At 47.3% G+C, this 13017-nt stretch overlaps 2 protein-coding genes across 2 annotated transcripts; one reads left to right on the top strand and one right to left on the bottom strand.

The window, feature by feature from the left end:
* Window positions 1-1138: 1138 nt before the first annotated feature.
* On the bottom strand, window positions 1139-2603 carry MRS44_015072 (uncharacterized protein; the record flags this gene model as incomplete). Its single annotated transcript, XM_046271604.1, has 3 exons — window positions 1139-2026; window positions 2082-2277; window positions 2347-2603. 3 exons carry the CDS (start codon window positions 2601-2603, stop codon window positions 1139-1141), a joined length of 1341 nt encoding a protein of 446 aa, XP_046126012.1.
* Window positions 2604-5697: 3094 nt separating this feature from the next.
* Window positions 5698-11039, top strand: MRS44_015071 (uncharacterized protein; the record flags this gene model as incomplete). Its single annotated transcript, XM_065619061.1, has 4 exons — window positions 5698-7081; window positions 7143-7401; window positions 7458-9539; window positions 9578-11039. 4 exons carry the CDS (start codon window positions 5698-5700, stop codon window positions 11037-11039), a joined length of 5187 nt encoding a protein of 1728 aa, XP_065475133.1.
* Window positions 11040-13017: the final 1978 nt, after the last annotated feature.

The raw sequence follows: 13017 nt of genomic DNA, 5'->3' as shown, positions 1-13017 counted from the left end.
CTGGTCCTCGACCTACAAGATACTCGAGTGCATTCGTCCTAGCTGTGGGAGTTACAGGAGGTAACGTGGATGTTTTCCTGAAAGGCGTCCCAATCCAGGGCAGTAATAAGGTATAAAACAAGAAGAAATATTTTATAAGAGATTATACCTATATATAAATAGTAGTTCCCCTATTATACTTTTATGATAAATTAAGTAATAGGTATCTTTTTATTTTAATAAAATAAAGCTTACTAGTTTAATCTAGCCCTTCTTCTTAAAAGAGAGAGACCAGGGGGTTTAATGAAAGATATAGAAAGAAGCAATTAGGTTTAAGTAAGCTTCTTAGCAAGGCTTCTAATAAGAGGATCCTGCCGGCACGTATATACTATAACTTTCCCCTAGATATATAAGAATTTTAATATAATTAACAAGGAGGCATAAAATGCCTTAAGACATTTAATCCAACCCTAGTAGTTAAATAAAGTTACAGACGAGTGTCTACTATGTCACGTCCGGCGTTATTACTACGGGTTTACACTAGGTGTTATTCTCCGGTGATTTTGCTAGAATCGGCCATGTGAATGCATGTATATATTATTTATGACGCCCGGGCTAAGCCTAAACGGCGCTCTTGCTAAATTACACAATCTCTTTATATCAATTTGCTATGGTCTCCTAAAGCCTGTCCGAAGATCTGCTTTACGCTCTCCCATTGCTAATTTGGACGTTTTCAGCGGGATCTCATAGGGTCAGTAGCAAGTGAACTTAAAGACGACTTCTCTAAGTGTTCAGTCTCCTATCTTCGGCGGCTGAAGCGAGACCTGCTGTTGTTAGCTGAGGGTGTTGGTGTAGGTTAGTCGAGGATGAGTGTTGTTGAGGTGGAGGGCAGATATCAGTCTTTGTTAGAGGTGATCTGCCAAAACATAATCCACCCAAATATTACCAGTGGAGTGGCTTTGAACCCTGACCGAGGCCAAGTCTAATATGAATGACCTTGTTTCTAAATATCAGCAGCATCAGGAAGCTGGGGTTGAGGACGAAGACGAATGCGAGGAAGGTGTACTGGATGATGTGGAGGGATAAACCGGCAGTTCTCTTATATTATTTGCTGCTTCAGAAGCTCGCTCCTGAATATTACTATACTGCTTCGATGAAATTACCTCCGTTCGCCACTTCTTCGTTGGGCGCGTTCTACCTGGCCCAGCTCAATGCCACCTCCTGAATCAGTAGGATCCAGGTCCTCGTCCATATTCGCGCCTCTAGCGGGTGTCCTTATCGCCGCCTCCTCTGTATCAATCGTCGGCCTGGAAACCCTCAAAGTCCGTTGATCCTGTGCCCAGTCCTCCATAATTTTATGGCTAGTCACAAAGAAAATGATGGCATTCCAGACACCCTGGAGTGGCAGAAGGGACACAGTCGCAATTTGGTACGGGAATGAGGAGTGCCCGTACTTGAAGCTATGAAAGCGGTTAATGGTTGCTGGCGTCCACGAGACGACGACGCTGAAAGTGAAGAGGAATGTGGCGCGTAGATATACCCTCTTCACAGGGTCCTCAACACGGCATTTCGATAGTACTCCTCTGGTTACCATTATGGTGCGGTGTACTCGGTGTTTTCGCGAAGTCGAATCGCGAGGTTTGTTTGAAGTGATTGTCGATCGGTAGTGATCCGGTGTCTCGTATATTGAGGCTTCCAGAACCCCTAATGTTGGTCGTGCGTGTAACGGCACAGGAAGCGAAATATATGGAACTGGCGGGAGGGTGACAAAGTCTTCAGCGACCAGCACCGGATATGCAGCGTTCTCGGCGTTGCGTGTGGCAGTCTTGGTTGAGTCCTGAACTGTGTCAACAGACGTAAACAAGTTGAGGATGGCCAAATAAGCTACCATTGAATTTGACAAATTTCGGATTTGATTCCTTGAGTGAAAGATGCGGTAGCCAACGATGATATTCAGGACGACTGAACCAACGATACAAGGCCATACGAAGATGTAAGAGGAAAAGACGCGAACGTTTGGCCAATTATCACTAACGCTACACCAAACCTATCCAATAGTTAATGTGAAGCTTTCAGTTTACAAATAAGAAAAAGCAACCCACGTAGGCTTGGCCATAAATAGGTCCACGAGCTCGTGTTGAAATAAAAAGCAGCGAAAAAGCGATGGAAAATGGCCCTCCGAAGCAGACGAGACAGAACTGCCATGCGTGGAATGAATGGGGGTTTGTACGGCCCAGGACAACAAGGAGGGTATTGAAGGACAGTCCAAAAGCCCACCACGGATCGGACTGCCCCAGCCTATCGATGCGTCAGTATCGCTGGTCTCAAGTTCAACTTCAGGAGACTGTGCAACGAAAGAGGCCTCACATTTGAAGCAGAAACGCCTGCGCCTTACAGAGCGCAGAGTCTTCCCCAGCGGCGAGTCCATCCCTCGCAATGATGCAAGCGATGCTCGAGCCGAGGTTGGCGATGCTCGCCATGACAATGAAGGTGTTCCGAGGGTTCCGCAGTCGCGGCACGAGCCCGTACGCAATGAAGATGAGTAACACAGCGACGAGGCTCAGGCAGCCCTCAATTCGCTCCACAAGTGCAAGCGCATGGGCCTGACTCGGCGTCGGTGTCATTTTCGCCAGCCCATGCTGTTCAGGATCAGCATACGTCAGCTACAGCGGCGCACGATATACATGTGGGGAGGGAAATGAGGTAAATCAATGAAGAAGATTGTCGAGGCCACTTTAGCCGTAGTCCCCACTTGGGCAGAACGCAGATGCGGTGTCAGATGAAAGGGTCACGATGACAGGATCTTCATTTTGCTGTGGCGTAATGCAGAAAGTGAAGAGGGAGGACCAAGATGCTCACTATCCATGGTTGATTGGTTGATCAGACAAGATGCAGCAGCAACCGATGGTGCCTCAGTAGCGGTTTGGCTCGCACACTGTCCTCTACGTCGTATCCAGCTGAGATAAGAGCGAAAATTGAGGACTCTTTACGGTAAACAACTCATTGGAGGAGCATTATGGCATCTAAATTTGGGTGATATTCGCTTCCATGAAAAGAAATATAAAATATCTCTTCTAAACTCAAATTATAGAAGCTCAAAAATAGGCGTTATTATCATTTCATTATAACTCCGAGGCAGAACAAAGGATTGGAACAATGAGGCACCCGATGGCCCAATCTGTGTACAGTAGATCTTGCTAGCACTTGGTTGAACGGGCTCATATAGCCAATTCGCATCACCATCTTTCAACCTGCACAAAATTAGCTTGGTACTTGCGTCGAATTCTGTCATGTCCTCACCAGTTGAGCGTCAGGTTGTTTTGGTATCCCTTCAACTATCGAGGACCTCCCGCCAGGTCACGGCAGGGGGGAGCAGCCAATTAAAATGCATCGGATCAAAGGTACCTAATCCCCCACGTATTCAATCCTATGATAGAAGTACCGGCAATCTTTCGAGTTACAAATCGCTACATTACACTGCTCATATCAGTAGTGATCAATGACGCAACGTGTAGTTCCCCTCATGTACCTTCTTGATGACAGGGGTGGTGTGGGGCACGGTACGGCCGGGAGGTCCTCGACAATTGAAGGGATACTCAGATCATTGGCAGAATGGCTTAGGGTAGAACTCCAGCAAAAGTTTGTGAGCTCGAATTTTGCTGGCTCCTAGCAGGATAGGGGAACTCCAAGCCTGTCAAGTTTCGTGGCCGATGCGATTCGATTCGTTAAAACCAATTTCTGGGTGATTGATGAAACACCCTTGCAGATGTATTCTTCAGTTCTGGTTTTCGCCCCAAGCAAAAGCATCGTTCGAAGGTCATTTGAGAACTGTGTTCCGAGATGACTATGTCGTTGGCCGCATGTCGAAGAGGACTGGGACGCATGCGTCTTGATACTGGAAGGCCATAGCGACTGCGTTAACTCGGTGGTGTTCTCGCACAACTCGAAGCTTGTGGCGTCGGCCTCCCCCGACAAGATCGTCCGGATCTGGAGCGTGGAGATGGGCAAGTGCGAACAGGTGATTTACTTGGGGCGTCATACACAAGTGCTATCTTTTATGGATGGCAATGCTGGTCTTGCCACACAGGCCGGGGTAATTTCTTTGACTAATGAACCTACTGCCTTCATAGAGTCTGCGACACCGTCACCGTCTTCGGCAGTCCTAGCACTTGGCTTACAAGACGACACTTCTTGGGTCTCACTTAGGGGAAAGCCCCTACTTTGGCTACCCGCAGAATGTCGTTATGTGAGAACAGCCATCGCAGGGAATACAATCTCTATCGGCTGCAAGTCGGGAAGAGTTATATTCTTAGGTTTCTCTGCTAGTGAAATAGCAAAATTACAACTATGAAACATATCTGTGCTCAGGACCATGACCTAGGAATAAACCAACCAGCCATGCCCCTTTAGGCCCTGATCATGAACGGGGTTCAAAATGAATCACGTTTTGAGGAGGGACATGCTGGCGCATAAAATTAGGTTGGCCAACGTCTCGTACCAAAATCCTGTTCTGTGCATACGTGATTAAAAATGAATCACCCCCTCACGGCGCATTCATTTTGAACCCCGATTTCCAGTGTGATCATCGTCAAATTGACCTCAAAGAGCAAGTCCGCAACGTGCGGGAGCTCGTGGCGAAATGGTTACATGCCAGGATGCACTTAGGACAATGATGCTTCTATCGCCTGCTGGAAGTGGTGCTGGATTGAGGTTGGCGCGTCTGATAGGCGTCTAACCCGAAAACTCAAAGCCGAGTTCATTCTGAACCCCCTTCATGATCAGGGCCTTAGCCCCGCCGTTGAAGATTTGGTTGCCCATCCGCATACGGGTACCTACAGACCTTCCTAAGACGGAGTAATTTATCGGGGTACTTATATCACACCCTATTGATATCCTATTAGCATATATGCCTTCTAGATTACCTAGCTAACAACTCTAAGGAACCATGCATGTATATAACCAGGGGTATAAAGGAATAATATATATTGCAGCACTCCTTAGCTTATTTAAGGTATATCCCACCTATCTTAAAGTCCCGTATCCTAGAGAAGTATAATAATATTAAGTTCTCCTATAATCCTTAAGTTTTATATAATAGTATACTTATAGACCTAAGCCACCTCGTTTGGGGAAATATTAAGTAAAATACTAATAAATCTCTGCCTACTTAAGCTACTTCTCTTCCTTTAGTTATATAAGGAAATTATCTTTATTATTTAAATATTTTACTTATCTTACTAGAGCTCGCTTAGTTGTTTTTTTTATTATGACTAATCTGTTACAACCCCCGTCACACGAGAACTCGCCACTGCCCTTGCACGTGACCCCCAGGAAAGCAACCAATCACAAAAGGAGCGACCACCCGTTTCGCTCCAACACCCAGGAGCGACTTTCTGATGTCGCTCCCTCGAAGAAGGAGCGACTTTTCAATGTCGCTCCCGTACAAAGAGATGTAGTATATAGAGTCCCTCATTCGCACATTTCCTGTCAATCTAGTTCTCTAGCTTTCAATACAACTTGATTACTCAAGAATACTTCTTGACATTATCAGACGTGATTCGCCACCCTATACTCAGTACGCCACGCCCCGTTGCAACTGCCAACATAAACCCAAGCAGGTTACGGTTTACTACGTTGGGAACCTTGACCGTCACACGTTGAAAGCTCTTGTTCAGTTGCACGCCGCGTCACGCTGAGCAATAACGAAGTTTCGACAACATGCCTGTCAAAGGTACTACCGGAGAATCCTCCAAGGGAATGCAGCCTCAGGACTCCCCACCGAAGGATCATGAAGAAGACATTGTCCGAATGTCCGATTCAGATGAAGACGATGACAAAAGAATCCGAGTCTTACATGAGCGTGTCAAGAGCCTCATGACGGTGGTCGAAAGTCAGCACGGAGCCATTGAAAGAATGAAGGAGATCGAAGAAAGAAACCTCGCCCACTTCGAGCTTAGCAAGGCACAGCAGGCGGAAGAAACCGAAAGGCTCCGGAACAATAACAAGAGCCTGCAGGAACAGGTCGACAAGCTCGTCGGAACCTATGAAGAACGGAACCGACACAGGAACGAACAAATCAACACCATCGAAAGTCTTGCCAACCAGGCCAATGGAGGGAAAGATCTCGGAGAAATCATCAAGCCTCACAAACCAACCAAGTTTGACGGAGACCAGAAGAAGCTCAAAACATTCCTGACGGAGCTACGCACCTATTTTCACTACTATCCCACGCAATTCTTCAAGCACGAAAACCGTGTCAAATTCGCTGGAAGCTGCCTCACCGGAAGCGCGCTAGGATGGTTCGAACCATTCCTGAGTGATTACGTCCGAGGAAGCCCGAATGATGTGACCATGAAAATCTTTCGAGACTACGACACTTTCGAAGATAGGATGAAGAAAGTCTTCGGGGAAGTGGATGAAGTACAGGCGGCCACTGATCGACTGATGAGACTGAAGCAAACAAAGGCTGCATCTGAATATGTCGCCAACTTCCTTCAGATAGCCTCCAGGATACCTTGGGATGAGACATACTTCAAGGATAGGTTCTATCGGGGTCTCAAGGAAGATGTTAAGGACGAACTCTGCAAGATCGACAAGGCTATGATGACATTGGATAACTACATGGAAACGGCAGTCAAGATCGACAATCGAAACTTCGCAAGACGCCAGGAGAAGAAGGGGAACTACAACCACCTTCAAGACAAGGCTAAGAACCAGTCCAACCAGGGACAAAAGAGACAGCCTGACACCTCTCACGGCACCGAACCAGGACCCATGAACATGGGGAACGTTCAGAAAGGTAGAGAGAGGAAACCGAGAGACATCAGCAAGATCAAATGCTACAATTGCGACGAGTATGGGCATTATTCGTCTAACTGCGAACGGTCGAAGAAGCCAAGGAATCAAGGTAAGAAACAGGTTAACATAGTCCAGAACCAGGACAACGAAGAGGAACCTCGAGCAATCAGAACGACCAAGCCTAACCACAAGAGTCTCGGGTGGATACATTGCTATGACGACAAATGCATCGACCACTTGGACGAAAAAGTAGTCAATGCTATCTTCCCGAAACCTACCAAGGAACTCGGTTCTTCACGAACGCGTACGGTAGCCATGGCACGAAAAGACTCCAGTGGAAAAATATCTTGAAACTAGTGACGAAGAAAACGACCCTGATCTCTACGAGCAACGACTACCGTGGAGGAGCCAGGAATGCGAACAAGGATACCCCGAAAACGACTCCAAGGGACAGTCCGAACAAGATTCAGAATATCTGTCGGACACGGAAGGAGTCACAAGTAAAGAATTCCGATTCTTGATGGAACGAACCCTTCAAGGAGAGAGCAGGAAGTCTCGACAGGAACGACGACGACTATCGAGAGACAATGCAACACTCGGGAACCCAAACGACGAACGCCACCTGTAGGAGGGCCGCAGGGGGGCGGAATCAGGGGAGAACTCCCTACAAAGGCACTCAGAAGTGCAGAAAAACCCGGACGACGACAGAAGTCATTCAACCTCTCAGTACGAATACGCGGAAGGGAGTATAACGCTTTGGTAGACAGCGGTGCAGAAGAGAACTACATGGACCCCGAAGTGGTCAACGAACTTGGACTCAGATGGAAGTACAAGAAGAAACCGTATAGGGCCGAGAACCTGGAAGGACAACCGTTTACCTCGAATGGAGGACGAGTAGACCGAGAGATTGATCACCTCAAAGTCCAAATCGATGAAAGAAATCAAGGAATCACGTTTGATGTGATTGCCATGAGCCACGATTTGGTCCTAGGTTACAAATGGCTGCACAAGTACAACCCATGGATCGATTGGAGAACTGGCCAGGTGCGACAGTGGGACGACGCACTCTCCAACGATGACGACGAGTCAAACGATGAATTGAGATCTCAACCTTCTACCGACGACGACGGAGAAGAATGGCATGAGGAAAGAACCTCCTCACCACCCAAAGGGACACGACATATCAGTGCGAGAAAGGAAGCAAACCGCACTAGAAGAACCATTGCTTTCGTCAAACGCAAACTCAAGCAAATGGATAAAGTCCTCGAGCTTCAGAAGAAAGCTTTCGAAGAAGGACACACACCAACCGACAAACAAGAAAGGCTCAAGCACATACCCTTGCAGTACCGAATCTATCGGAAGCTGTTCGAAGAAGAACTGGAAACCGGACTACCAGAACACAGCGAATGGGACCTCGAAATAGAGCTAAAGGTTGGAACAAAACCAAAGTTCTACCCCATCTACAACCTCAACGAAGTGGAACTACGAACGCTGAAGGAATACCTCCAAGACATGCTGAGAAAGGGATACATCCGAATCTCCAAGTCCTCGGCAGGATACCCAGTCATGTTTGTACCCAAGAAGAATGGAAAACTCAGACTCGTTATCGACTATCGGCAACTCAACGACATCACCCTCAAGGATCGAACGCCGTTGCCTCTAGTCACGGAACTACGAGACAGACTACACAACAAGAAATGGTTTACAGCTCTAGATCTCAAGGGAGCTTACAACCTTATCCGTATCAAGGAAGGAGATGAATGGAAAACAGCATTTCGAACGAAATTCGGACTGTTCGAATACGCAGTCATGCCCTTTGGCTTGACGAACGCACCAGCGGCATTTCAACGAATGATCAACCACGTGCTGAGGGAACATCTCGACGACTTTGTGGTATGCTATCTGGACGACATCCTAATCTTTTCGGAAACAGAAGAAGAACACACGGAACACGTCCATAAAGTGCTCAAGGCACTCCAAGACGCAAACCTACTCGTCGAACCCGAGAAAAGCACATTCCACACGCACGAAGTAGAATTCTTGGGACACATCATCAGCCCGAACGAAATCCGAATGGACCCCAAGAAGATAGCGGCCGTCAGAGATTGGCCACGGCCGAAGAACCTCAAGGAAGTGCAATCCTTCATAGGATTCGCAAACTACTACCGAAGGTTTATACGCAACTTTGGGAAAATCGCAATACCATTGACTGAACTCACAAAGAAGGAGACAAGATTCATCTGGACCCCAAAGGCAGAAGAAGCGTTCCAAGCACTCAAGGACGCAATCCTGAAAGAACCTGTTCTAGCCACATTCGACCCCACCAAAGAAGTCGAACTAGAAACTGATGCTTCAGACTATGCATTAGGGGCCCAAGTTGGACAACGAGATGAGAACGGCAAGCTACATCCAATAGCCTTCTATTCACGAAAACTACATGGAGCCGAGCTCAACTACCCTATCTACGACAAAGAATTTCTTGCAATTGTCAATGCTTTCAAAGAATTTCGACATTACCTCCTAGGAAGTCAGTACAAGGTCAAGGTCTACACAGACCACAAGAATATATCCCATTTTGCAACGACACAAAAACTCAGCGGAAGACAACTCAGATACGCTGAATACCTCTCTGAATTCGACTATGTCATCATCCACAGGAAAGGATCAGAGAACGGACGAGCTGATGCTATCAGCCGACGAAGTGATTTCAAGACAGAACAAGTTATTGTGCAAGATCAAATCTTGCATCAGACACCCAGAAGGTCACTATGAACAACGACAAGTAACCTACATCCAGCAGGCAAAACTCATGGAAACTCGAAGAATCGCCTTCATCGACAAGATCACGGAAGGAGAACTATTCCATGGGATCTACGAACACAACCAGGACATCCCAGAAGAAGACAAAACGGGGAAAATGCAAGTACCAACGCACCTTCAAGAAGCTCTGGTCAAACACATCCATGAACACAGATTGCACGGACATCCCCGGAGTAGCCAAGATGATGGAACGACTCCAACGAACCTATGAATTCCCGAAAATGAAAAACGTGGTAAGAACGGTACTACAACGATGTGACTTGTGTGCACGCACCAAAGCACGACGACACAAACCTTACGGCAAGCTCAAGCCATTGGAAGTCGCAGAGCGACCTTGGCAGTCGATCACTATGGATTTCATTACCAAATTACCGATATCAGAAGACCCCGCTACAGGAGTACACTACGACAGCATACTCGTAATCGTTGACCGATTAACGAAGTTTTCCTATTTTCTACCATTCAACGAACAGACGGATTCCGAACAACTTGCCTACATATTCATGCGAAATATCGTTAGCATACACGGAATGCCTGACGAAATCATCTCTGACAGAGGATCAACATTGGATTCTAAGTTCTGGAAAGGCCTCATGGCTCAACTAGGACTGCACCCACGAATGTCAACGGCCTACCGACCCCAGGTAGACGGACAGACGGAACGAGTCAACCAGATTGTGGAGACATACCTACGATGTTACATCAACTACGAGCAGAACAATTGGGCGAAACTGCTGCCTATGGCTCAGTTCGCTTACAACACCTCGCTGCAAGAAAGCACCAAGACCACACCAGCTTACGCATTATTTGGTTACACACCGGACCCGTATAAAGACTCATACAATGGAATCCAAAACGTCAAAGCAATCGTCGAAGCGGACAAATTGAGAGAACTACACGCGGAACTGAGGGCAGAACTCGAGTTCGTGCGAGAACGGATGAAGCGCTACTACGACCAGAAAAGATCGGAAGGACCGACTTTTTCGGAGGGAGACATGGTCTACCTATCCACAAAAAACATCGAAACAAAGCGCCCAAGCAAAAAACTCGACTTCAAATACCTCGGACCATTCAAAATTCTCAAGAAGCTCTCAGACAACACCTACAAATTGGACTTGCCACCGAAGGTCAAGCTCCATCCAGTCTTTAACATTTCATTACTTGAATCAGCAGAAGGAACAATCAAGGTCGATACAGGCTACGACGACGACATGGAAGTTGAAGACGAACGAGAATACGAGCCAGAAAAAATCCTCAATGCACGAAAAAACGAGGAAAAGGGAAATCGATTGGAATACCTGATCAAGTGGAAAGGGTACACCGACGCCGAAAACACCTGGGAGCCAGCCAAACACCTCATCAATGCCCAACGTTTGCTGAAGAACTTTCACCAACCACCGCGTCGAAACCAGCGGAAAAGCCCAAAGAATTCCAATCGATAGTATCCAACACATCCGGTGGAAGCTGAGCAGCATCCAGGGAACCCGCCTCAGCACCCTGACGCTCCTCCGTCTCAAGACGCTCCAATTCATCTAAATCTTCCGCCTCCTGCATCCCGCGACGGAACAATTCGGAGCTACGCTCCTTCACCTTATTCCGCATACGCCGAATCCGAGCCAACCGGCTCACCGCCTCAGATACTTGCGTCTGCAACACAGACAACTGAGCTTGAAGACCGATCAACGCATTCCCGGCCGCCTCCTCGTCTGCCTCTAGCTTTTTCTGCTGTTCCAGCAGCCGCGTCACTAAGAAACAATTGAGCATCAGAAGACGCAAAACGGCGCGAAGGCTGACAGGAACTCGCCACCAAGACCCCGTCACATGCTTTCCGTTGACGAATGCATTCTTTGCAACGATGGGAATCGTCTTCCGTCATCAGACAAGGGATTTTCGCGCGGAAGCAACGAGTGCAAGGCATATCAGCAGAAACCCCGTTCAAATCAATAAAAGCGCAAAGCGCCGAGTTTTCACTTTCCTTGCGATCGGAAACAGCGGTGCGCTGTCTGCTACGACGTTTCGAGGTACTATCTGTCATCCTGTTATAATCACGGAAAGGAGGGAAGATAAAAGGACGAGGCACCAACCAACAAGGGAAACAAAACCGAATAACAGGCCTTGAGGACAAGACCATGGGAGAGGGGACATCGTGTTACAACCCCCGTCACACGAGAACTCGCCACTGCCCTTGCACGTGACCCCCAGGAAAGCAACCAATCACAAAAGGAGCGACCACCCGTTTCGCTCCAACACCCAGGAGCGACTTTCTGATGTCGCTCCCTCGAAGAAGGAGCGACTTTTCAATGTCGCTCCCGTACAAAGAGATGTAGTATATAGAGTCCCTCATTCGCACATTTCCTGTCAATCTAGTTCTCTAGCTTTCAATACAACTTGATTACTCAAGAATACTTCTTGACATTATCAGACGTGATTCGCCACCCTATACTCAGTACGCCACGCCCCGTTGCAACTGCCAACATAAACCCAAGCAGGTTACGGTTTACTACGTTGGGAACCTTGACCGTCACATAATCGTATTAAATCTGGGATTCTATTAGTAGCATACGAAGGATTTACACAAAGGGGCTACTTAAACTAGAATTAAAATATAGTCTTGCTATTTTTAGTAATGCGCTTTATTAAAAGATTCTCAATTACTAACGAAGGCACTGGAAATCGCGAGGGATCGTCTGAGAAAAAAAGCATCCTAAGACGCTGACGATTATGGCTGGCCTAGCATGGGTATACTGCAACCAAGGTAGATTGGAGGAGGCGGAAGAACTATAAGTTAAGGAGCTAAACTTGAGCTCTCAGATCCTTGGACGGGAGCATCCCGATATGCTGGACAGCAGGGACAACCTTGCGTCCATATATTGGAGTCAGGGAAGGTGGAAGGAGGCAGTCAAATTGCAGGCACAAGCCGTGGAAGCGAGAGGCAGAGTCCTTGGAAAGGAGCATCCCGATACTCTGCAGAGTGTAGCTAACCTGGGTGTAGCTGAAGCTTTTGCCGAGTTCTTTTCCCGTCGGATGGAATGCCGCACACTGCTTTAGGAGAGGAGTAATGTAGATTTATGATCCAATGTGTTCTTTGTTATAGTTGAAGCCCGGCCCTTGATGGGTTAACTGAGCTAGAAGATCGTGGATTTATGAACATGAACACCTGCAGACCAAATGAATCGATTACCTGCATCCGCTGAGACTGGTCATTGAATAATCGGTGTGTAATTGCTGTAGCCCGTGGCGACCCAGTGGACGTAGAAAGAGCGAAACTTGCGGAGTCAGGACCAAGGAAGACAAGAGAAAAGAAAGCATGTATTTTCCATTAACTCGATATACTCTCGGGCTACCCTGACATCCTCCCAGCAAGTCAACCCCGTTTTAATTTAGTTGAGTAACGAACTTGGATCGTCCCATGAGAACGAT

The sequence above is a fragment of the Fusarium solani genome (genome assembly GCF_023522795.1).
Source record: "Fusarium solani strain SB1 chromosome Unknown bctg00000011, whole genome shotgun sequence".
Taxonomy (NCBI): domain Eukaryota; kingdom Fungi; phylum Ascomycota; class Sordariomycetes; order Hypocreales; family Nectriaceae; genus Fusarium; species Fusarium solani.
This window is presented reverse-complemented; position numbering and strand designations above follow the sequence as displayed.